General features: G+C 40.3%; 1 protein-coding gene across 4 annotated transcripts in view; it reads right to left on the bottom strand.

The window, feature by feature from the left end:
• The window catches only part of LRRC7 (leucine rich repeat containing 7), a 503,703-nt gene that overhangs the window by 349,381 nt on the left and 127,624 nt on the right, over window positions 1–26,698 (bottom strand). For all 4 annotated transcript variants that reach the window (XM_055402285.2, XM_088834863.1, XM_088834861.1 and 1 more), the window contains one exon: window positions 3,914–4,031. In XM_055402285.2, the coding sequence (XP_055258260.2) occupies window positions 3,914–4,031 (118 nt within the window). The remainder of the gene's footprint in view (window positions 1–3,913; window positions 4,032–26,698) is intronic.

Raw genomic sequence — 26,698 nt, 5'->3', positions numbered from 1 at the left:
GGCTTCCCTGTGGCTCAGACAGTAAAGAATCCACCTGCAATGTGGGAGAACTGGGTTCAATCCCTTGGTTTGGAAGATCCCTCAGAGGAGGGCATGGCAACCAACCCATTCCAGTATTCTTGCCTGGAAAATCCCCATGGACAAAGGGGCATAGCATGCTATAGTCCATGGGGTGGTAAAGAATCGGTCACGACTGAGTGACTAAGGACAGATAATACATAAACAAGTTAAAATACACTATATCAGTTACTCATAAAGACTATTAAGAAAATCAAATCAGGAAGGACATTGAGAAAACACCAGTTATTCTGAAGTGCACAATACTGTAATTTTACCTATCTATGGGCATGATTAGGAAAGTTATGACCAACCTTGATAGTATATTAAAAGCAGAGACATTACTTTGCCGACCAAGGTCCGTCTAGTCAAGGCAATGGTTTTTCCCGTGGTCATGTATGGATGTGAGACTTGGACTGTGAAGAAAGCTGATCGCTGAAGAATCGATGCTTTTGAACTGTGGTGTTGGAGAAGACTCTTGAGAGTCCCTTATACTGCAAGGAGATCCAACCAGTCCATTCTAAAGGAGATCAATCCTGGATGTTCATTGGAGGGACTGATGCTAAAGCTGAAACTCCAATACTTTGGCCACCTCATGAGACGAGTTGACTCACTGGAAAAGACTCTGATGCTGGGAAAGGTTGGGGGCGGGAGGAGAAGGGGACGACGGAGAATGAGATGGCTGGATGGCATCACCGACTCTGTGGACATGAGTTTGAGTGTACTCCGGGAGTTGGTGATGGACAGGGAGGCCTGGCGTGCTGTGATTCATGGGGTCGCGGAGAGTCGGACACGACTGAGCGACTGAACTGAACTGAACTGAACTGATGGGCATGATGTTGGATGGTGAATCTCTAGAAGTTATTCACCAAGCACAAATGAATCTTTATACCTACTGAATAACAACTATTATTTGTCATGGCTGGATTTAGTTATTATTTCTTAGGGTAACTTTATCTAATTACATTGACTGGATTATGTCCTCCTAGTATGCATGTCAATTGTATCTTTAACTCAATTTTTACTTGATCACCGATAATTATTTCAGTTCAGTTCAGTTTAGTTGCTCGGTCATGTCTGACTCTTTGCGACCCCATGGACTGCAGCACGCCAGGTCTCCATGTCCGTCACCAACTCCAGGAGATGACTCAAACTCATGCCCATTGAGTTGGTGATGCCATCCAACCATCTCATCCTCTGTCGTCCCCTTCTCCTACCGCCTTCAATCTTTGCCAGCATTAGGGTCTTTTCAAATGAGTCAGCTCTTTGCATCAGGTGGCCAAAATATTGGAGTTTCACCTTCAGCATCAGTCCTTCCAATGAATATTCAGGACTGACTTCCTTGAGGATGGACTGGTTGGATCTCCTTGCAGTCCAAGGGACTCTCCAGAGTCTTCTTCAACAACACAGTTCAAAAGCATCAATTTTTTGGCACTCAGCATTCTTTACAGTCCAAATCTCACATCCATACAAGACTACTGGAAAAACCATAGCCTTGACTAGATGGACCTTTGTTGGCAAAGTAATATCTCTGATTTTTAATATTCTGTTTAGGTTGGCCATAACTATTCTTACAAGGAGCAAGTGTTTTTTAATTTCATGGCTGCAGTCACCACCTGCAGTGATTTTGCAGCCCCCCCAAATAAAGTCTGCCACTGTTTCCATTGTTTCCCCATCTATTTGCCATGAAGTGATGGGACCAGATGCCATGATCTTAGTTTTCGGAATGTTGAGTTTTAAACCAGCTTTTTCACTCTCCTCTTTCACTTTCATCAAGAGGCTCTTTAGTTCTTCACTTTCTGCCATAAGAGTGGTATCATCTGCATATTTGAGGTTACTGAATTTCTCCAAGCAATCTTGATTCCAGCTTGTGCTTCCTCCAGCCCAGCATTTCTCATGATGTACACTGCATAAAAGTTAGATAAGCAGGGTGACAATATACAGCCTTGACATACTCCTTTTCCTATTTGGAACCAGTCTGTTGTTCCACGTCCAGTTCTAACTGTTGCTTCCTGACCAGCATAGAGATTTCTCAGGAGGCAGGTCAGGTGATATGGTATTCCCATCTCTTTCAGAATTTTCCACAGTTTGTTGTGATTCATACAGTCAAAGTCTTTGGCATAGTCAAAAAAGCAGAAATAGATGTTTTTTTCTGGAACTCTCTTGCTTTTTCTATGATCCAATGGATGTTGGCAATTTGATCTCTGGTTCTTCTGCCTTTTCTAAATCCAGTTTGAACATCTGTAAGTTCATGGTTCACACATTATTGAAGCCTGGCTTGGAGAATTTTGAGCAATACTTTACTAGTGTGTGAGATGAGTGCAACTGTGAGGTAGTTTGAGCATTCTTTGGCATTGTCTTTCTTTGCGACTGGAATGAAAAGTGACCTCTTCCAGTTCTGTGGCCACTGCTGAGTTTTCTAGATTTGCTAGCATATTGAGTGCAGCACTTTCACAGCATCATCTTTTAGGATTTGAAATAGCTCAAATGGAATTCCATCACCCCCACTAGCTTTGTCCATAGTGACGCTTCCTAAGGCCCACTTGAACTCGTATTCCAGGATGTCAGGCTCTAGGTTGGTGATCACACCATTGTGGTTATCTGGATCATGATCTTTTTGGTATACTTCTTCTGTGTATTCTTGCCACCTCTTCTTAATACCTTCTGCTTCTGTTAGGTCTATACCATTTCTGAACTTTATTGTGCCCATCTTTGCATGAAATATTCCCGTGGCATCTCTAATTTTCTTGAAGAGATCTCTAGTCTTTCCCATTCTATTGTCTTCCTCTATTTCTTTGCATTCATCACTGATGAATTCTTTCCTATCTCTCCTTGCCATTCTTTGGAACTCTGCATTCAAATGGGTATATCTTTTCTTTTAATTATTTATTTAATGTTGACTGCATGTTCTAGAATGTAAGTTTCATGAAGGCAAGGATCTGTTTTGTTCATGTCTATTTCTTTGGCCCTAATAATAATGCCTTAAGTTAACAAAGCAATACATACATACGCACATAAAGTTTAACCAACTAACTTAATGACGAAGGAGTCCTGCTTTATATCCTCATAATGCCTAGACACAATCTTTTTTGACTGATCCTTGCTTTATTCTAATAAAACGGAGGGCCATGTTCATTTGGAAGAAAATGAGGATTTAATGAACATATGAGAACACAGGAGACTCCCAAAAACATTAAGAAGAAAACATCATCAATATGAATATCAACAAAATCACCAGATATAATGTTTGGCCAAAATTATAAAAAATACTACTGAGCGCTTATTATTCACCAGATATTGCTCTTAATATCTGAGATACGTCAGTGACCAAAACAGAGTAATATCCCTCCTGTCACGTAATGTAGTTTATATTTTGGGGCAAGAGAGGGGAGACAAAACCATAAAAAATAAGTAAATTATATGTATTGAGAAGATGGTCACTCCCATGGGAGAAAAAGGAGCAGAGACAGGCAGACTGGATGTTCCAGTCACAAAAAGGGTGAATGGGTAGGCCTTGTTGAGCGAGTGATATCTGAATCATGTTGGAAAAAGTTTTACTCAAAGAATGAGGAAAATATTCAATGTAAAGTCACTAAAATAATCTCAGAAAGGTTAAATCACATATCTGAATGCAAGGGGAAATAAGGCCTGAGTGAGCCAGGGACATTAGTAAGAGGAGGGAAGAGAAGTTTTCTGCCTTCAGTTTTATAATTCAGGATTTAGTTTTTCAACAAACATTAAGTTAGAGTTGTAACATAAACGAGGAAAAGGTGCTATATCATTTTCTAAGAGAAAACATCAAAGCATAGTTTCAGTTAAAAATTCAAGTTATTTAGAGATGAACTGAAAATCTTACCATTTTTACTGATGTCGAGTTCTTTAAGGTTTACTAAACTAGCGATAGTGGTTGGCAGATTTGAAAGGTCATTGTCAGGAATACTTAGCTTTTTTAGAGCTTGACAGTTGAACAATTGCTGTGAAAAGAAAATAATAATTAATGAGATCTTAATTTGGTTAAATCCATTTATATATAAACTTAGACGCAACATTCAATTCACTATCTTTACCAATGTGGTAATAAAAGGGCCAATACAAAAGTCTCACTTTCTTTCCCACCCTTCCACAGAATCCTCTGGATTCTTTCTGAAAAGAATTTTTTCACATTCCATCCCCGTACTAGTCCCTCCCTATTCTCTGCTACTCAGATTCACCACCCAAAGAAATCAACATTTCTCCCTTTTTTTTAACATTAATGTTTATTTTGCCAGTGAACCAATCGATTTTTTTTCTTTGAAATAATTTCTCAAGTAGCCACTTCCTTTTTATTCCCTCAGCTACCAGGATTACCTCAATTCTCTTTCACCACAACCAGAAATTACTTTCATTTAATCATGTCAAACAGCTGTTTATCAGACATGCAAGAAATGCAATACAGTTGAATATATGTGTTCACATTTCTTTTGTGTACCCCCACACTGCTTCATAAATATTGAGCAAATGAAACATTTAATCTCTGATATTTAATGAAAAATAACCACTAGTAGTTGGTTTATTTCTGCCACTAATCCAAAAGTACTAGATGGGTCGAGTCAAGTAATAATGCAATAATTCTCAAATCCAGCATGGTTTTAATCACTGGTGAGTGGAGGTGCTTGTTAAAATGTGGGTCCTTGGGCTTTGCCCAACAAGATACTGACATGATGGGTCTGGGATGAAGATAAAAATCGTCATTTTTATTAAGTTAGTTCCAAGTTAGTCAGTTGTTAGTTAGTTAGTTCTCAAGTTTCAAGTTAGTTGCTCAGTCATGTCTGACTCTGCAACCCCATGGACCGTAACCTGATAGGGATTTTCCAGGCAAGAATACTGGAATGGGTAGCCAGTAGCTTCTCCAGGGGATCTTCCTTACTCAGGGTCGGAACCTGAGACTACCGCATTGCAGGTAGATTCTTTATCATATGAGCCACCAGGAAAACCGAATAAATAATAGTGATCTGGTTATTTTTTATGTAGGTGTTTCCAGTACCATGTTTCTGGAAATAATGCAGTTAGATTTTTTTCGCTATGTCCATCTCACCTTGACTACTCAAGATTTCAACAGCTGGGACTGAAATTTCTTATTCATTTCTGAAAGAATTATCTTAATGAGATCTTTTCTGTTTAACATTTCTAATTCTGTTTTTCTGAATTTCCACAGATGAAGTCTCTGGTACCCATGACTATGCAACTGGCAAACAATACATTTAACTATTGCTTGTTCTCACACATAATTCATAATTTATATAGTACATGGTTATTATTTATTAACTCAGTTTTTTAAAAAAATAGATTGTGTTAGTTATTATTTAGGATAAATATGTTTGTCATATTTGGCTCCGTACAAAGCTCATTTAGTGCTGCTGCTGCTGCTAAGTCACTTCAGTCGTGTCCGACTCTGTGTGACCCCATAGACGGAAGCCCACCAGGCTCCCCCATCCCTGGGATTCTCCAGGCAAGAACACTGGAGTGGGTTGCCATTTCCTTCTCCAATGTGTGAAAGTGAAAAGTGAAAGTGAAGTCGCTCAGTCGTGTCCGACCCTCAGCGACCCCACGGACTACAGCCCACCAGGCTCCTCCATCCATGGGATTTTCTAGGCAAGAGTACTGGAGTGGCTTGCCATTGCCTTCTCCGCATTTAGTGCTAGAATTTCAATATTCTCCATAGTAATGTTGCTACTTACTTTACAAAATCTAGAAAAGAGAATTTCAACGGACAGTTTCCACTGACTACTAATTTTCCCTTAATACATAGGAAAAAAAAAATGTCTACACTCATGGCCAAAGTTAACTTAAATTTTGTCCAGTCTATCATTCTATTAAGACCATTGTACTATATTCAATGTGATTAGTTATTGCTGCAGATACATATATTTTTAAATCAACTCTATCAATCTCAGTTGATACTGATAAGTTGGATTAGTTACTGCTTGGTATATTATAACCACTTTATGCAAAATTCAGATAAATTATTTTCAAAACATTCTTTTTTTTTCAATCTGTAAATTCAAGTCTTAGTTTCTCAACAAAATGCTCAGCCTCAGCTTATCTCAAGAATTAATAATGGCTACATTCTTCTTCAATTTTAAATGAAGCTACATCAGGGAGAAGGCAATGGTTAGCCACTCCAGTACTCTTGCCTAGAAAATCCCATGGATGGAGGAGCCTCGTTGGCTGCAGTCCATGGGGTCGCTAGGGGTCGGACACGACTGAGCGACTTCACTTTCTCTTTTCACTTTCACACATTGGAGAAGGAAATGGCAACCCACTCCAGTGTTCTTGCCTGGAGAATCCCGGGGACGGGGGACCCTGGTAGGCTTCTGTCTATGGGGTCACACAGAGTCGGACACGACTGAAGTGACGCAGCAGCAGCAGACATCAGGAAGAAAAGGTTTGGGAATTTCTGATCACACTATTACATAAGAGATCCAAGATAGTTATGGTACAGTTGTTAAGACCGTGGCATTGGATCAGACTGATGTGTATTCAATCCCCACTTCTCTACTTACTAGCTGAATGATCTTGGGAAAGTTACCTGACATCTCTGAACTCTCGATTTCCTCTTCTGTAAAATGGGGATAATAACATTACCTTACTTGAAGGATTGTTAAGAGAATTAAATGAGTTACTTTGTGTGTGTGTGCGTGCATGCTAAGTCACTTCAGTCATGCCCAACTCTGCAACCCTTTGGACTGTAGCATGCCAGGCTCTTCTGTAGATGGGATTCTCCAGGCAAGAATACTGGAGTTGGTTGCAATGCCCTCCTCCAGGTGATCTTCCTTATTCAGGGATCGAATGTGCATCTCTTATGTCTCCTGCATTGGTAGGCAGATTTTTTACCTCAAATTCCTGTCATCAATTTTAAGTCTTGCACTTTTTCACATATTAACATCTTTGATATTTGGGATTCATCTCCCAATCTAGATTGTTATATTTTTAAAGCAGTGTTTTTTTCCCTTCATGATAGTATAATAATGCTGTGTCTTATAATCAATAACATTGGATTTGATAAAATGAATTACTTGTAAAAATGTAAAACTATATTTGGCACATAGTAAGAACATTGGGCTTCCCTGGTGGCTCAGAGGTTAAAGCATCTGCCTCCAATGCGGAACCCGGGTTCGATCCCTGGGTCGGGAAGATCCCCTGGAGAAGGAGATGGTAACCCACTCCAGTATTCTTGCCTGGAGAATCCCATGGATGGAGAAGCCTGGTAGGCTACAGTCCACGGGGTCACAAAGAATCGGACACGACTGAGCAACTGAACGGAAGGGAATGAAGAGCATAATAACTGTTAGTCTTCACTAATAGTTACATGTTAATACATAAATATATATATACTTGCATAATAATCTATTCCTTACTTTTCTAGATGATGAGGTAGAGACGTCACGTCTCATTCATCTTGGTGTCAATTTATTTCACCTTTGTATATGACAAAGTGACTGACATAGTGCCCTACGCATACTCTATGTTGAATAAACATATTTGAAAGTATACTTAGATAAGTAAAGTGAAAATGAGGAAAGTGCTAAGTTCCAGCTTAAGTGGTACTTCACTGGTTTGGAAAATTCAGATAGACAAAAAATCTCAATGGAATCTAAATTTAATAAACAAAGCAGTGAACTCTTGAATATGAGTCATGATGTCTATAAGGTGGCAAAGAAATTAAGGCATCTTAAGGACAGAAATGGTGTGGACCTAACAGAAGCAGAAGATATTAAGAAGAGGTGGCAAGAATACACAGAAGAACTGTACAAAAAAGATCTTCACGACCAAGATAATCACGAGGGCGTGATCACTGACCTAGAGCCAGACATTTTGGAATGTGAAGTCAAGTGGGCCTTAGAAAGCATCACTATGAACAAAGCTAGTGGTGGTGATGGAATTCCAGTTGAGCTATTTCAAATCCTGAAAGATGATGCTGTGGAAGTGCTGCACTCAATATGCCAGCAAATTTGGAAAACTCAGCAGTGGCTACAGGACTGGAAAAGGTCAGTCTTCATCCCAATCCCAAAGAAAGACAAAGCCAAAGAATGCTCAAACTACTGCACAATTGCACTCATCTCACACGCTAGTAAAGTCATGCTCAAAATTCTCCAAGCCAGGCTTCAGCAATATGTGAACCGTGAACTTCCAGATGTTCAAGCAGGTTTTAGAAAAGGCAGAGGAACCAGAGATCAAATTGCCAACATCTGCTGGATCATGGAGAAAGCAAGAGAGTTCCAGAAAAACATGTATTTCTGCTTCATCGACTATGCCAAAGCCTTTGACTGTGTGCTGCTACTGCTGCTAAGTCACTTCAGTCATGTCCGACTCTTTGTGACCCCATAAACGGAAGCCCACCAGGCTCCCCCATCCCTGGGACTCTCCAGGCAGGAACACTGGAGTGGGTTGCCATTTCCTTCTCCAATGTGTGAAAGTGAAAAGTGAAAGTGAAGTTGCCCAGTCGAGTCCGACCCTTAGCAACTCCACGGACTGCAGCCTACCAGGCTCCTCCATCCATGGGATTTTCTAGGCAAGAGTACTGGAGTGGCTTGCCATTGCCTTCTCCGCTTTGACTGTGTGGATCACAATAAACTGTGGAAAATTCTGAAAGAGATGGGATTCTCAGACCACCTGACCTACCTCTTGAGAAACCTGTATGCAGGTCAGGAAGCTACAGTTATAACTGGACATGGAACAACACACTGGTTCCAAATAGGAAAAGGAGTACGTCAAGGTTGTATATTGTCACCCTGCTTATTTAACTTATAGGCAGAGTACATCATGAGAAACCCTGGGCTGGAAGAAGCACACGCTGGAATCAAGATTGCCGGCAGAAATATCAATAACCTCAGATATGCAGATGACACCACCCTTTCGGCAGGAAGTGAAGAGGAACTAAAAAGCCTCTTGATGAAAGTGAAAGAGAAGAGTGAAAAGGTTGGCTTGAAGCTCAACATTCAGAAAACAAAGATCATGGCATCTGGTCCCATCACTTCATGGGAAATAGATGGGGAAACAGTGGAAACAGTGTCAGACTTTATTTTTTTGGGCTCCAAAATCATTGCAGATGCTGATTTCTGCCATGAAATTAAAAGACGCTTACTCCTTGGAAGGAAAGTTATGACTAACCTAGATAGCATATTAAAAAGCAGAGACATTACTTTGCCAACAAATGTCCGTCTAGTCAAGGCTATGGTTTTTCCTGTGGTCATGTATGGATGTGAGAGTTGGACTGTGAAGAAAGCTGAACACTGAATAATTGATGCTTTTGAACTGGGGTGCTGAAGAAGACTCTTGAGAGTCCCTTGGACTGCAAGGAGATCCAACCAGTTCATTCTAAAGGAGATCAATCCTGGGTGTTCATTGAAAGGACTGATGCTAAAGCTGAAACTCCAATACTTTGGCCACCTCATGTGAAGAGTTGACTCACTGGAAAAGACTCTGATGCTGGGAGGGATTGGGGGCAGGAGAAGAAGGGGACGACAGAGGATGAATTGGCTGGATGGCATCACCGACTCGAGGGATATGAGTTTGAGTTAACTCTGGGAGTTGGTGATGGACAGGGAGGCCTGGCATGCTGTGTTTCATGGGGTTGCAAAGAGTCGGACACGACTGAGCGACTGAACTGAACTGAACTGAAGGATTCTTTAAATATTCAAACTTTGAATGAAAATGAGGTAAGTTAGTTCAGTGAACTGAAGGATTCTTTAAATATTCAAACTTTGAATGAAAATGAGGTAAGTTAGTTCAGTTCAGTTCAGTGGCTCAGTCGTGTCTGCCTCTTTGCGACCCCATGAATCACAGCACACCAGGCCTCCCTGTCCATCACCAACTCCCGGAGTTCACTCAAACTCATGTCTATCAAGTTGGTGATGCCATCCAGCCAATTCATCCTCTGTCGTCCCCTTCTTCTCCTGTCTCCAATTCCTCCCAGCATCAGAGTCTTTTCCAGTGAGTCAACTCTTCGCATGAGGTGGCCAAAGTATTGCAGTTTCAGCTTTAGCATCAGTCCTTCCAATCAACACTCAGGATTGATCTCCTCTAGAATGGACTAATTGGATCTCCTTGCAGTCCAAGGGACTCTCAAGAGTCTTCTCCAGCACCACACTTCAAAAGCATCAATCTTCGGCACTCAGCTTTCTTCACAGTCCAACTCTCACATCCATACATGACAAAGTAATGTTTTGCTTTTTGATATGCTATCTAGGTTAGTCATAACTTCCCTTCCAAGGAGTAAGCATCTTTTAATTTCATGGCTGCAATCAGCATCTGCAGTGATTTTGGAGCCCAAAAAAATAAAGTCTGACACTGTTTCCACTGTTTCCCCATCTATTTCCCATGAAGTGATGGGACCAGATGCCATGATCTGAGTTTTCTGAATGTTGAGCTTTAAGCCAACCTTTTCACTCTCCTCTTTCAATTTCATCAAGAGGCTTTTTAGTTCCTCTTCACTTTCTGCCATAAGGGTGGTGTCATCTGCATATCTGAGGTTATTGATATTTCTACCGGCAATCTTGATTCCAGCGTGTGCTTCTTCCAGCCCAGCGTTCCTCATGATGTACTCTGCATATAAGTTAAATAAGCAGGGTGACAATATACAACCTTGACGTACTCCTTTTCCTATTTGGAACCAGTCTGTTGTTCCATGTCCAGTTAAGAATTATCATAAATTCTTCAGTATACCATAAAACAGCAACTATAATTAATAGCTGATTAAAGTAAAACTCTTAATGATTATGGTTATTCTGTCTTTAATTTACTAATGATATTTCCAATTTCAAAAAATTGTTTTGAGTCTTAAAATATTTGAGTACTAAAGTGTTCTTTTTCTTGGACTGATGGAAGCAATTTAACTGTGACAGAAACTGGTTTGAGAAGACTATAATTTAAATTACTGACTCCAAAGAGGAATTGTTAGGTGTTTGTAAGGGAGCTGATACAAAAGAGAAAGGCCTAACTGTTGAATATAAAACATTAAGACCAAAAACACACATTCTAAAAAGTGTTATTTATTAATTTATGTAAAACCATTCACTGATATCTGCCACAAAACTGAAAAATATGCTAAGTCCAAGGGATATAAAATGAATAAGACACAGCAATTGAGTTCAGTTGATCAGCTTACAGGGTAATATTTCGATATTAAATATGATGTGAAAAGACTATGCTAACGTAATTATCAGATGTAATGAAAACACACTGGTAGAAGTTTGCTTGAATTTACATGGAGCATAGTGATGAGGTTGAATCATGAAAGTTTATCTGGAAGAAGTAATTAAAAAATGTGTATCACCTAAGAGCCAGCACAAGATAACGAGATAAAGGCTAAAGAGGGAAAATGTATTTGTAGTGTCTAAAGATACTCTAAATTCAAAGACTGTATAACTCAAACTAGTTTCAAATATATGCTTGACAGAATGAGGATATTAGGATTGTGGAGGGAATTCTCTTATTCTACAACATGGCAACCCACTCCAGGACCCTTGCCTGGAAAATCCCATGGACGGAGGAGACTGGTAGGCTGCAGTCCATGGGGTGGCTAAGAGTCAGACAGGGCTGAGCGACTTCACTTTCCCTTTTCACTTTCATGCATTGGAGAAGGAAATGGCAACCCACTTCACGGTTCTTGCCTGGAGAATCCCAGGGATGGGGGAGCCTGGTGGGCTGCCATCTATGGGGTCGCACAGAGTAGGACATGACTGAAGCGACTTAGCAGCAGTAGCACAACATGTATATGAATTTAAACTATGTTTATTGAACACCTATTATATGATATGGTCTATTTCAACACTGAGCATAAGGACATGAGATTCCCATCAATTCCTATTTTCAGCTTGGTAGACTAAATATTCAAAGGAAAACTTTTTAGGGCAATGAATTACACACACACACACATTCCTTTAATCCATAGCTGAGCCCTGGCTGAAAAATACTGGAATTTCTCTAACTCCAGAATAGCAAGAAAATGTTACTACACAGAGTTGAGTAGGTCTGTATTTAGCTTCTGCTCTGGTGGCCAAAGAATTGATGCTTTTGAACTGTGGTGTTGGAGAAGAATCTTGAGAGTCTCTTGTACTGCAAGGAGATCCAACCAGTCCATTCTAAGGGAGATCAATCCTGGGTGTTCATTGGAAGGACTGATGCTAAAGCTGAAACTCCAATACTTTGGCCACCTCATGCGATGAGCTGACTCACTGGAAAAGACTCTCATGCTGGGAAAGGTTGGTGGCGGGAGGAGAAGGGGACGACCGAGAATGAGATGGCTGGATGGCATCATCGACTCTGTGGACATGAGTTTGAGTGAACTCCGGGAGTTGGTGATGGACAGGGAGGCCTGGCGTGCTGTGATTCATGGGGTTGCGGAGAGTTGGACACGACTGAGCGACTGAACTGAACTGAACTGAACTGGTGGTATATGTTGGTTTCTGGTGGCTGAAGACTAAGGGTGTTTGTTTTTTTTTTTTTTGCCAGTGGAAGATAGAAGACTGCTTGGGGTCTCAACAGAGGTTGGAGACTGGCTGAGAGACCACTCTATACACAGTTGGGTTCTCCTAAGGGTGATACTTCAGTAAGGGAAGGAAAAAATCTGGGTTCTGCAAAAAGAGTTAGTGGTGAATATATGACTTTCTCAGTCTTGAGTGAGGTGAGAATGAAGGGAGAGAGAAAGGAGGAAAGGAAAGAGGGAGGGAAGGAAGGCAAGAAGGGAAAAGAGAGAGGGAGAAAGGGAGGAAGGAAGAAGAGAATGAATAAAAAAGATAGGGAGAAAAAAAGAATAAAACAAAAACAAAATGTCTGCTTGTGGGATTAAAACATCAACGTAGGTCAAAATAAAAAAAAGTATGGTAGTGGCATAAAAATAGATATGTAGATGAATGGATTAGAACTGAGAGCCCAGAAATGAACCCCCTTATGTATGGTCAATTAATATTTGACAAGGGAGCCAAAAAGATGCAATGTGGAAAGGACAGGCACTTCAATGAATGGTGTTGGGAAAACTGGATAACTGCAAGTGGAAGAATGAAATTGTACTCCTATCTTATATCAATCACAGAAATAGCTCAAAATGAATTGCTGCCTTAAATATAAGACCTGAAACTGTAGAATTTCTACAATAAAAGATAGGGGAAAATCTCCTTGACATTGGTATTGGCAAAGATTTTTTTGTTTATGACACCAAAAGCACAGGCAACAAAAGCAAAAATAAACAAGTAGGACTACATGAAACCAAAAAGTTTGTGCAGAGCAAAAGAAGTGAAGAGCAGAAATAAAACATACAGAATGGGAGAAAATACCTGTAAATCTTCATCTGAAATGGGGTTAATATCCAAAATATACACAAAATTTATACATCTCAATAGTAAAAATTCTAATTAAAAAATTGGCAAAATATTTGAATAGACACTTTTCCAAAGAAAACATACAGATGGCCAATAGGTACATGAAAAGAAGCTTGTCATCACCAGTCATCAGGGAAATGCAAATCAAAAGCACAATGAGATAAGAACTCACACTTGTTATCATTAAAAAGACAAGACACAAGAAATGATGGCAAAGATGGAGAGAAAAGGGAAACTGTGTACCTTGTTGGTGGGAATGTAAATTGGCAGAGTCATCATGAAAACCAGCAGGGAGGAGCCTCAAGATATTAAAAACAGAACTACCATATGATACAGTAATCCCATTTCTGGGTATATATACAAAGGAAGTAAAAATGTTATCTTGAAGATATGTTTGCATCCCCATGCTCCCTGTAGACAAGACATAGAAAAATCTGTGTTATAAGCAGATGAATGGATAAATATTTGAGATCTATACACACACACACAATATGTGCTACAGAATCCATGATTGATTGAATCCTCACATATGGAACCATGGATCTAGAGACCAACTATGGAACTTGAGCATCCACAGATTTTGCTATCTGTGGCAAGTCTGAAACCAATCCCACATAGATACCAAGGGAGGACAATATACAGACTTACAACTATGTGGGGGTCTGTGCCCATAATCCCTACGTTGTTCAAGAGTCAACTGTATACACAGTGGAATATTATTCATCCATAAAAAGATGAAGTCCCATCTTTGTGACAAAATGGATGAAACTTGAAGGCATTTATGCAAAGTGAAATAAGTCAGGCAGAGAAAAATAAATATTTTCTGTATGATTTCACTTGTATGTGGGGTCTAAAAAAATTGAACTCATAGAAATATAGAGAAGAATGGTGGGAGAAATGGGAAGATGTTGGTTAACGGGTGCAAATAATATTTTGGATGAAAATGGAAGAGTTAAATAAGCATGCAGATTAAAAAGACAGAAAAATATTAACAGAATGTAGTACCAGTCTCAGTTCAGTCACTCAGTCCTGTTCAACTCAATAGGAACAATAAAGAAACAAGTCCCTCACAACCCACAGTGGTCTATGAAGCAGGAAATAAGCCCCAGACGGGGAGCTCCTTAAACAGAGGAACCACATCATTTCCAGGTCATTGTATGTATCTTATAATGATCTTTATCTTTTTAATTTTTTTTTTACTGTGAAATCTATATACACAGGAATGTATATAATACATTTTTTAAATTATGATGATAAAACAAAGAACCATATTCCTAAAATCAGTTTAAGAAAGCTACTTTATTCTCCTCCAAACCATGTCTCTTGTCACCTACCTGATCCACTAAAGTAACCAATTTCTCATTCTCTCTCCTTTTACCACAGGTCTAGTAATCCTAAACATAGATACTGTTAAGATTTGTCTGTTAATCTTTATACTCCTCCTCCTCCTCCTGAGTCACTTCAGTCGTGTCCGACTCTGTGTGACCCCACAGACGGAAGCCCACCAGGCTCCCCCGTCCCTGGGATTCTCCAGGCAAGAACACTGGAGTGGGTTGCCATTTCCTTCTCCAATGTGTGAAAGTGAAAAGTGAAAGTGAAGTCGCTCAGTCGTGTCCGACCCTTAGCGACCCCACGGACTGCAGCCTACCAGGCTCCTCCATCCATGGGATTTTCTAGGCAAGAGTACTGGAGTGGCTTGCCATTGCCTTCTCCGAATCTTTATACTAGTAATCCTAAACTTACATACTGCTGAGTTTTGTCTGTTAATCTTTATGTAAATGAAATAATGGGGGTATACTTTCTTTTGCAGCTTGATCTTTTCATTCAATACTGTGTTTTAACATTATTCCATGTTAATGTATATAATCCACTCATTCATCTTTACTACTTTATGCTTCACATAACACAATCTTCTCATGTATTCTACTGTTCATAGACTTTTGCGTTATTTCCAATTTTTTGAACAATGTTGCTAAGTGTGTGTATATATCTCCTAGTGCACATATACAAATGTTTCTCTGAGGCAGTAGGCATACATTCACATTTACTAATAATAGAATTTTGTTTTTCCAATGTGACTGTAACAATTTAAAGTCCTATTAACATGGATAAGAATTCTCATTTCCTCACATTATTTCCAAAATTTGACATTTTCAGACTATTTTTTCCAATATGTGGTATGTAAAATGGTAACACATTTTATCTATTACTAAAAAAACTGAACACTGTTTCGTGTTTTATTCATTTGAAAGAGTTCATCATATATTCTGAATATGAATTTTTTGACAGTTCTCTCAATATATGGCTCATTATTCCATTCTTTTTATGGTAGTTTTTGATAAAAAGACATTTACAATAGTCCAATTTATCTCTCAGTTTTAGTGTGTGCAGATGGTCTCCTATTTTTTCCCTCCTAAAAGTTTTAATGCTTTGATTTGACTCATTTGGGATTTATTTTTGAGAATGAAGTGAAGTAAGGATCCATTCTTTTCTCTTTATAGATGACCAGTTGTTCCATTTTAAAAAATAGGGCATTATTTTTTCCACTGATTTGCAACACAAATTCTGTTGGATTTCCAACAGAGCTTCAGATTTTCTATCTGTGGTCCACTGGTCTATTTGTCTCTCCCTCATTCTAGCTTGGTGATCGGAACTCTATGACTCTGACTTGTGCTTATGCTAGAGAAGAATGGGGAAGGGATAGAGGGAATTTCTAGAGAAGAAAGAAACAGTCCATCCAAGCTTTGAAAGAGAAGAGGTTCTGTGAGCAGAAGGCAGGGTGGGGAAGTGGGGGTAGATTGGGAAAAGTAGGGCAGTTCAGGAAGCTGTAATAAGAGGAAAGGCCCAGAGGAATGTTAGGAATGGCAAAAAATTAAAAGTGACTCTTTTCTAAGCTTTGTGGAGGTGGATAGGAAATGCAGATTTTAATCAGAACATGAAATGCTCCATGGTGACCTAAATGAAAAGGAAATTCAAAAAAGAAGGACTATAATAGTATATATATATATATATATGTATACATATGACTGATTCACTTTTCTATACAGCAGAAAATAATACAACATTGTAAAGGAGTTCAGTTCAGTTCAGTCACTCAGTCGTATCTGACTCTTTGCGACCCCATGGACTGAAGTACCCTAGGCTTCCCTGTCCATCACGAACTCCCGGAGCTGTACTCCAATAAAAATTAAAAATAAAAGCAATCAAGACTTTATCCCACAGGAGGTGTTCAGATGGTGATTCTTAATCATTTTTGAGTCAACCTTACCGATACTCTCTCTAGAAACACACGCACACACACACATCTACACAAACATACACATTTGCAGTCAATTTCAAGAAGCCTGCAAATCACCGGAAGCCCATGCATGGCTTTATGGACTAGGTTAAGGACCTCTGTGATAGGTCATGCCATGCTACTTCTAAAAAAGCAAATGTGAGCAAGTCCATCTCTGGCCTGTACTGTATTCAGCGGCTCTCTCCTCTCTTTGGGACAGTCCAAGTTTCTCAATACAGCTTTAATGCCCTTTACCTCTCTAGAGTCTCATCTTGTCATTCCCGTCTCTTGTTTCTTTCTCATACCTTCCCTCCTGCCATCCTGTGGGACCACATCTTTAGTTACACTGAGCAGCATCAGATTCTGTATCCACCTGCTCTTCTTTTGTAAATGCCAGGTCTCCAGCTGATGCTTGCTTCCACCCCACCCTCCCCCATTTCCCCTCAACCCTCTTCTTCAAGCTCAGGCCCTCTCACCTTTCTGGTTACAGCTTAAGACTGGTTTACATGCTCTATTTGTGGATATTTTCACAACATTCTGTATTAATCTCTACTGAAGCCTGGATGCCCCTGTTTTGGGATTACTAGACCGTAAGCTTCTTTGGTTTCTGCAGCATCTGCAGTGTATAATGCAATGCCTGACACATGGTATTTTCTCAGTAAATAGTTGTTCTTTCATGAAAATTCTGAGGCAGGGGTGGGTGGCAAATAATGATAGTGCCATTTCTTGAGTGCTTATTATACAGGTGCAAGGCACTAATCTAGATTTTAAAGCATGTGAATCTCCTTCTTGCAACAATGTTGCGAGGAAGGTGTTATTATCTCTGCTTTGTAGATGAGAAAATTTAGGAGGTTAACTTTTACAAGGTCATATGTATAGAAAGTGCCAAAACCAGCATTCAAATTCAGTTTTGTTTGGCACAAAGCTATTTCTATTGCAGCATATTGTTCCCTCTGTACCATCAGATCTATGCAAGGGAAAGACAATAGTGATAACTGACAGCTGGTGGCTGTCTGGGAGGGGAAAGTGAAAGAAAGAGGGGGAACCTCCAGCCCATCATAATGATCCTACAGGGGTTAGGGAAGACTTGGACTCAGTGACTATATTTTAAGAGCAAGGACCTGAATGCAAGTAAATCTGAGTACATGTTATAGCACTTTGTGAACCCTGAACTGCTACATAAATGCAACACGCTATAATTTGGATTAACATTTTATTATCACCTTTATGCTCAGGCTTAAAATATTAAGGACACAGTGACAACATCATGAATATGAATGGGTTAGATCTCAAAATGTAATTCCTTAGAAAGAATAAGGTGTTTTATTTTTTTCTACTACAGATGTTAAAAGTATGAGTTGCCTGTGAATTGTGAAAAGATAAACCGTTTTCTTGAGAAGTTTGATGTAAGGTTATTGATGTACAATGAGAGTGTTATTTATGCCCTATGTTGGCACAAATGGATTCCATCAGGGAAAGGAAGTGATTGTGTAATGAGTTGGTGTTACTGAATGGCTGATTTCTTAGAAGTTCTTGCTTTGAATCCCTTTGAAATTGTTCAGGCTGCAGCATTTCCAAACTCATTTGGAGTTTGGAAATGAAAGCTGTTTCAAATAAATAATTATTTTGTGCACATTACAATAAAATGCTTTTAAAATTATTTAGTTTACTAGGTGTTAACAATTATCTTTAGTTAGAAAAGAGCCAATTCAAAAATAATAGAATAAAAATCATTCTAATGTAGGCACTTGGTGAAACTGTAGGCGTCCAATTACGACATTCATTCACTTCTTTCTTTACTTTCTCTCTCCCTCCTCTTTCCTTCCTTCCCTCTCTCTGTCCTTTTTATCCTTCCCATTTCCCTTCCTTCCAGACTGCTTATATTCAATGAGCATCTCTTGAACATCTGTGTGTGTGTGTTAGTCATTCAGCCGTGTCCAACTCTTTGCGATCCCATGTACTATAGCTCTCCAGGCTCCCCTGTACATAGACATTTCTGGGAAAGAATACTAGAGTGGGTAGCCATGCCCTCCTCCAGGGGATCTTCCTGACCCAGGGATAAAACCCTGATCTCCTGCATTCAGTCAGATTCTCTACCATCTGAGCCACCAGGGAAGCCCTCTTGAACATCAACTCAGTGACAAACACAATGTCAGAACCCAAAGAGGAATAACAAATTATCCCTTTTCTCAAGTACACAGTCAACTGTGTGTATGAAAGTCGCTCAGTCATGTCTGACTCTTTGCAATCCCACTGACTGTAGCCCACCAGGATCCTCTGTCCATGGGATTCTCCAGGTAAAATATTGAAGTGGGTAGCCATTCCCTTCTCCAGGGGATCTTCCTGACCCAGGGATTGAAATGGGTCTCTGCCTTGCAGGCAAATTCTTAACTATCTGAGCCACCAAGGAAGCCCATACACTCAACTAGTGGTTATAAATACACACAAAAAATAAAATGCAATGTAGTAAAAATAGATGGGTCTCTGGTGGTTTAGTCAGTAAAGAACCAGACTGAAAATGCAGGAGACACAATAGATGCTGGTTCCATCACTGGGTCAGGAAGATTCCCTGGAGAAGAAAATGGCAACCCACTCCAGTATTCTTGCCTGAGAAATCCCATGGACAGAGGAGCCTGGTGGGCTTCAGTTCAAAGGGTTGCAAAGAGTCAGACATGGCTGAGAGACTAAACCACCCCAAAACAGATAAATACTACAAAAGAACAAGAGCCTTGAAAAGCACATTTTATTCCAAGAGAAACACTCCTGAACTTTGCCCTTGTCCTAGAAAATACGGGATGCTTGGATTTATGAGCGTTTTTAAATGATTGTACACTAATCCCTCACATTATAATCCACCCTTTAAATGTTCATAATCAAGGAGGGACTAACTCAGATTTTTGTTTTTGAGAAATTGGCACCTCTGACCAGAGAAGCAGGCAGAAGGACAATGAGAAAATATGTAGGTGAATAATAATGAGAGTTTTAGTCAAGGCAATGTCAGGAAGAGTTAGGAGGGAGACACATTGGGTAGAGGACTCATTAAGACTTGGTGCCAGTAACATGGGCAGTCAAAGAAGCAGGGATTTTATGATCCAACAACACTTTACGGTCTCCAGCAGCAATGGAGCTGTGGGCTGGTGTGAGAGGTATGGAGATAGTAAATGCTCAGTTCAGTTCAGTCGCTCAGTCATGTCCGACTCTCCGCGACCCATGAATCACAGCACGCCAGGCCTCCCTGTCCATCACCAACTCCCGGAGGTCACTCAAACTCATGTCCACAGAGTCGGTGATGCCATCCAGCCATCTCATGCTCGGTCGTCCCCTTCTCCTCCTGCCCCCAACCTTTCCTAGCATCAGAGTCTTTTCCAGTGAGTCAACTCGTCGCATGAGGTGGCCAAAGTATTGGAATTTCAGCTTTAGCATCAGTCCTTCCAATGCACACCCAGGATTGATCTCCTTTAGAATGGACTGGTTGGATCTCCTTGCAGTCCCAGGGACTCCCAAGAGTCTTCTCCAGCACCACAGTTCAAAAGCATCAATTCTTCGGCGATCAGCTTTCTTCAGTCCAACTCTCACATCCATACATGACCACGGGAAAAACCATAGTCTTGACAAGACGGACCTTGGTTGGCAAAGTAATGTCTCTGCTTTTTAATATGCTATCTAGGCTGGTCATAACTTTCCTTCCAAGGAGTAAGAGTCTTTTAATTTCATGGCTGCAACCAGCATCCGCAGTGATTTTGGAGCCCAAAAAAATAAAGTCTGACACTGTTTCCACTGTTTCCCCATCTATTTCCCATGAAGTGATGGGACCAGATGCCATGATCTGAGTTTTCTGAATGTTGAGCTTCAAGCCAACATTTTCACTCTCCTCTTTCATTTTCATCAAGAGGCCTTTGAGTTCCTCTTCACTTTCTGCCATAAGGGTGGTGTTATCTGCATATCTGAGGTTATTGATATTTCTCCTGGCAATCTTGATTCCAGCTTGTGCTTCTTCCTGCCCAGCGTTCCTCATGATGTACTCTGCATGTAAGTTAAATAAGCAGGGTGACAATATACAACCTTGACGTACTCCTTTTCCTATTTGGAACCAGTCTGTTGTTCCATGTCCAGTTCTAACTGTTGCTCCCTGACCTGCATACAGGTTTCTCAAGAGGCAGGTCAGGTGGTCTGGTATTCCCATCTCTTTCAGAATTTTCCACAGTTTATTATGATCCACACAGTCAAAGGCTTTGTCATAGTCAATGAAGCAGAAATAGATGTTTTTATGGAACTCTCTTGCTTTCTCCATGATCCAGCGGATGTTGGCAATTTGATCTCTGGTGCCTCTGCCTTTTCTAAAACCTGCTTGAACATCTGGAAGTTCACAATTCACATATTGCTGAAGCCTAGCTTGGAGAATTTTGAGCATGACTTTACTAGCGTGTGAGATGAGTGCAATTGTGCGGTAGTTTGAGCATTCTTTGGCATTCCCTTTCTTTGGATTGGAATGAAGACTGACCTTTTCCAGTCCTGTGGCCACTGCTGAGTTTTCCAAATTTGCTGGCATATTGAGTGCAGCACTTTCACAGCATCATCTTTCAGGATTTGAAATAGCTCAACTGGAATTCCATCACCTCCACTAGCTTTGTTCGTCATGAAGCTCTCTAAGGCCCACTGGACTTCACATTCCAAGATGTCTGGTTCCAGGTGAGTGATCACGCCATTGTGATTATCTTGGTTGTGAAGATCTTTTGTGTACAGTTCTTCTGTGTATTCTTGCCACGTCTTCTTAATATCTTCTGCTTCTGTTAGGTCCATACCATTTCTGTCCTTTATCGAGCCCATCTTTGCATGAAATGTTCCCTTGGAATCTCTAATTTTCTTGAAAAGATCTCTTGTTTTTCCTATTCTGTTGTTTTCCTCTATTTCTTTGCATTGATCGCTAAGGAAGGCTTTCTTATCTCTCCTTGCTATTCTTTGGAACTCTGCATTCAGATGCTTATATCTTTCCTTTCCTCCTTTGCTTTTCACTTTTCTTCTTTTCACAGCTATTTGTAAGGCCTCCTCAGACAGCCATTTTGCTTTTTTGCATTTCTTTTCCATGGGGATGGTCTTGGTCCCTGTCTCCTGTACAATGTCATGAACCTTCGTCTAGAGTTCATCAGGCACTCTATCTATCAGATCTAGACCCTTAAATCTATTTCTTACTTCCACTGTATAATCATAAGGGATTTGATTTAGGTCATATCTGAATGGTCTAGTGGTTTTCCCTACTTTCCTCAACTCAAGTCTGAATTTGGCAATAAGGAGTTCATGATCTGAGCCACAGTCAGCTCCTAGTCTTGTTTTTGCTAACTGTATAGAGCTTCTCCATCTTTAGCTGCAAAGAATATAATCAGTCTGATTTCGGTGTTGACCATCTGGTGATGTCCGTGTGTAGAGTCTTCTCTTGTGTTGTTGGAAGTGGGTATTTGCTATGACCAGTGCGTTCTCTTGGCAAAACTCTATTAGCCTTTGCCCTGCTTCATTTCGTGCCCTAAGGCCAAATTTGCCTGTTACTCCAGGTGTTTCTTGACTTCCTACTTTTGCATTCCAGTCCCCTATAATGAAAAGGACATCTTTTTTGGGTGTTAGTTCTAAAAGGTCTTGTAGGTCTTTATAGAACTGTTCAACTTCGGCTTCTTCAGCATTACTAGTTGGGGCATAGGCTTGGATTACTGTAATATTGAATGGTTTGCCTTGGAAACGAACAGAAATCATTCTGTCATTTTAAAGATTGCATCCAAGTACTGCATTTCGGACTCTTTTGTTGACCATGATGGCTACTCCATTTCTTCTAAGGGATTCCTGCCCACAGTAGTAGATATAATGGTCATCTGAGTTAAATTCACCCATTCCAGTCCATTTTAGTTCACTGATTCCTAGAATGTCGATGTTCACTCTTGCCATCTCCTGTTTGACCACTTCCAATTTGCCTTGATTCATGGACCTAACATTCCAGGTTCCTATGCAATATTCATCTTTACAGCATCGAACCTTGCTTCTATCATCAGTCACATCCACAGCTGGGTATTTGTTTCGCTTTGGCTCCATCCCTACATTCTTTCTGGAGTTATTTCTCCACTGATCTCCAATAGCATACTGGGCACCTACCTAGGGAATTCCTCATTCACTATCCTATTTTTCCTTTTGATACTGATCATGGGGTTCTCAAGGCAAGTATACTGAAGTGGTTTGCCACTCCCTTCTCCAGTGGACCACATTCTGTCAGACCTCTCCACCATGACCCGTCCTTCTTGGGTGGCCCCACACGGCATGGCTTAGTTTCATTGACTTAGACAGGGCTGTGGTCCATATGATCAGATCAACTAGTCTTTTGTGATTATGATTTCAGTGTGTCTGCCCTCTAATGCCCCCTCACAATACCTACCATCTTATTTTGGAGAAACGCCGGCCCCGGCGGTGCAGACACGAGAGACGCCGGCCTGGCGGCGCTCCAGCACAACCCACCATGCGCAGAACCGCGGCCGAGAGGAGCTACCCCACGCCCAAGGTGAGGGCGGTGGCCCAGAGGAGCTGTCCCACGTCCAAGAGGCGGTGGCTCTGCGGGTACAGGAGGGTCGAGAGGAGCTACTCCACATTCAAGGTCAGGAGGGGCAGCCTTGAGGAGATACCCTTCGTCCAAGGTAAGGTACAGCGGCTGCACTTTGCTGGAGCAGCTGTGAAGAGATACTCCACGACCAAGGTAAGTGAAACCCAAATAAGACGGTAGTAAATGCTGGTAGTATCAAATAAGATTGAAGCTGTAGGGGAGGAGAAAACTTACAATCCCTTCCAGTACATTTTAGCAATATTGGATGTCTTGTACAGAAGCGCTCTTTTCTTAGATGGCAACTGCAATAAATACTCAGTCATTTTATCCTCAGGTCAGTTCAGTCACTCACTTGTGTCTGACTCTTTGTGACCTGATGGACTTCAGCATGCCAGGCCTCCCTGTCCATCACCAACTCCCAGAGCCTACTCAGACTCATGTCCATCGATTCGGTAATAACATCCAACCATTTCATCCTCTGTCGTCCCCTTCTTCTCCCACCTTCAATCTTTCCCAGAATCAGGGTCTTTTCCAGTTAGTCAGTTATTTGTATCAGGTGGGCAAAGTATTGGAGTTTCAGCTTCAGCATCAGTCCTTCCAATGAATATTCAGGACTGATTTCCTTTAGGATTGACTGGTTGGATCTCCTTGCAGTCCAAGGGACTCTCAAGAGTCTTCTCCAACACCACAGTTCAAAATCACCAATTGTTCAGTATTCAGCATTCTTCATAGTCCAACTCTCATATCCATACGTGACTACTGGAAAAACCATAGCTTTGATTAGGTGGACCTTTGTTGGCAAAGTTAATGTCTCTGCTTTTTAATATGTTGTCTAGGTTGGTCATAACATTTCTCCCAAGGAGCAAGTGTCTTTTAATTTTATGGCTGCAGTCACCAGCTGCAGTGATTTTGGAGCCCCCCAAAATAAAATCTCTCACTGTTTCCATTGTTTCCCCATCTATTTGCCATAAAGTGATGGGACCGGATGCCATGATCTTAGTTTTCTGAATGTTGAGTTTTAAGCCAACTTTTTCACTGTCCTCTTTCACTTTCATCAAGAGGTTCTTTAGTTCTTCTTCGCTTTCTGCCATAAGGGTGGTGTCATCTTCATATCTGAGGTGATTGATATTTCTCCCAGCAATCTTGATTCCAGCTTGTGCTTCATCCAGCTCAGCATTTCACTTATTCTGCATTTTAGTTAAATAATCTGGGTGACAATATACAGCCTCGACGTACTCCTTTATCACTGAGGCTGTTTTTAAAATACAGATCTTTTCAGCAACAATTTTTCCAATTGTTGAATCATTTCTCCCTTTGGGACAACAAGTTTATTTTAGCTTTTCTCACTGTCTTAGAAGGAAGGGAATCTATCTCTTTCACTGGAATAAAAGCTGTCTGTTTAAATATACAAGATACAGAAGCTTGCTATGGCCATTCTACTTGATAACAAACCTCATTAAGATATTTTAAATGAACATATTCTTTAGCTCTTTTAAAGTCTTCCCTGGTGGTTCAGAGGTTAAAGCATCTGCCTCCAATGTGGGAAACCCGGGTCCGATCCATGGGTTAGGAAGATCCCTTGAGAAGGGAATGGCAGCCCACTCCAATACTCTTGCCTGGAGAATCCCACGGATGGAGGAGCCTGGTAGGCTACAGTCCACAGGGTCACAAAGAGTCGGACACAACTGAGAGACTTCACTTTCACTTTTCTTTCATTCTTTCATTGATGGTAGCAAGTTAATAGCACCAAGAAACAAATAGGAAAATGAAAAGTTGAATATAAACAGCACCACTTTAAATGTTCTTAATTTTGACCTAGCTTAACTGTTGTTAGACATTTGGGGCAAATCCCCATATCTCTACATTACTTAAGAGGTATGTGTGTGTGTGTGTGTGTGTGGCGGGGGAGGGGGGGCTTGTATGTGGGTCTTTGTGTGAATTTTCTTTTGTTACTTTTTAAATAACTTGTTTTGTTGTTTAGTCATGTTTGATTCTTTTGCAACCCAATGGACTATAGCTCCTCTGTCCATGGGATTTCCCAGGCAAGTGTACTGGAGTTTGTTGCCATTTCCTTCTCCAGAGGGTTTTCTCCACCCAGGGAATGAACCCACATCTCCTGTATTGCAGGTGGATTCTTTACCTGTGAGCCACTGGGAAAAAACTATCGGTTGTTAAATTTGGTCAATTAACATTCATAAAAATATTGGCTTTATCTCTAGAGATTAATCAATATGATATGTGAACAACTGGGTTGAATGACATTAATTTTGACTTTCATATAAATTTGTATATATGTATATGTGAACATACATATTAGTATAAACTAGTTTACATATTTAAGTTAACTTTTTACTATCAATGCCTTAATCAGTTCTAGGAACTAAAAACCCAGTCTGTACGAACTAGCTCTACCTAGGTCAGTAAACCAGAGTGAAGGTGGCTCATAGTATAGCTGGAGTCTCTGTTTCACTTATAGTCATAATGGAAAGATTATACATTTTGAAGGCAAACAGACATAGATTTGAATTCTGATTTCATGCGTAAAAAGTCACATGCTATTGAGCAAATTTTATACATCTAAGGCTCAGCTTATCATTTAAAAAACCCAACTAAATTGTATCCTAATCTTATTTTTAACAATGGATTTCTGCCAAGCAGACTGCCTTGACCCTGCAGCAGAGCAGAATTAGTTGTCTCTCTAGTCTGGTTTTATATAATTTCACGGACACATTTCTACAATCCACTTTTGCAAAATCATACTTATTTATGTATCAAATATTCAGTGAGATCCTAACTTTGAACCAAACATTGATTAAAGGTTAAATAGACATCGTCTCATAATTTAGGGTATTTCTTCTTGAATCCTATTTCCCCAGAATAGAGTAGGCATTCAGTAAATATGTATTGAATTAATAACTACAAGAAGTTTGGGTAAGTGTAACTGTAGAATCGTACACATAGTAAATAGACAGACACAGAGGAGAGTTAAATAACAATTCCAGCAAGTGAAGAATGAAGATTGTAGGAGAAGGTGACAACTCAGATGAATTCTGAAGTAGCATGTGAAGCAGAAGAAATAGGATGAGTTGAGAGGCAAGAAAGAGCTTTGTGTGTCAGGAACACTTCTTTTCAGAGCAGAAGTAAGAGACTGGAGAGATAAGCTGCAGCTGCACCATAGGAGGACTCCTATTAGCATTACATGCTTGGTTGCATAATTTTCCTCTATAAGTTACAGAGAAAACAGGAAACAGACTTAACCTTGGTGGCAGCCTGGTCATATTTACATTTGTATCTGCCACCATCGGTTGTGTGAAAAATACACTGGGAAAAAGTGAAAATCAGGTTTAAGATTATATCAATTAAGGAGACTGTATCATTAGTCCATTGAGAGATCATGAGAGCCTGATAAAGGCTCTGTTGATAGGGTGAAGA

Source organism: Moschus berezovskii, chromosome 4, assembly GCF_049115385.1.
Source record: "Moschus berezovskii isolate FMDL1 chromosome 4, NW_MosBer_1.0, whole genome shotgun sequence".
NCBI lineage: Eukaryota > Metazoa > Chordata > Mammalia > Artiodactyla > Moschidae > Moschus > Moschus berezovskii.
The sequence above is the reverse complement of the archived record's forward strand: the minus strand, read 5'-3'. Positions and strand labels throughout refer to the sequence as shown.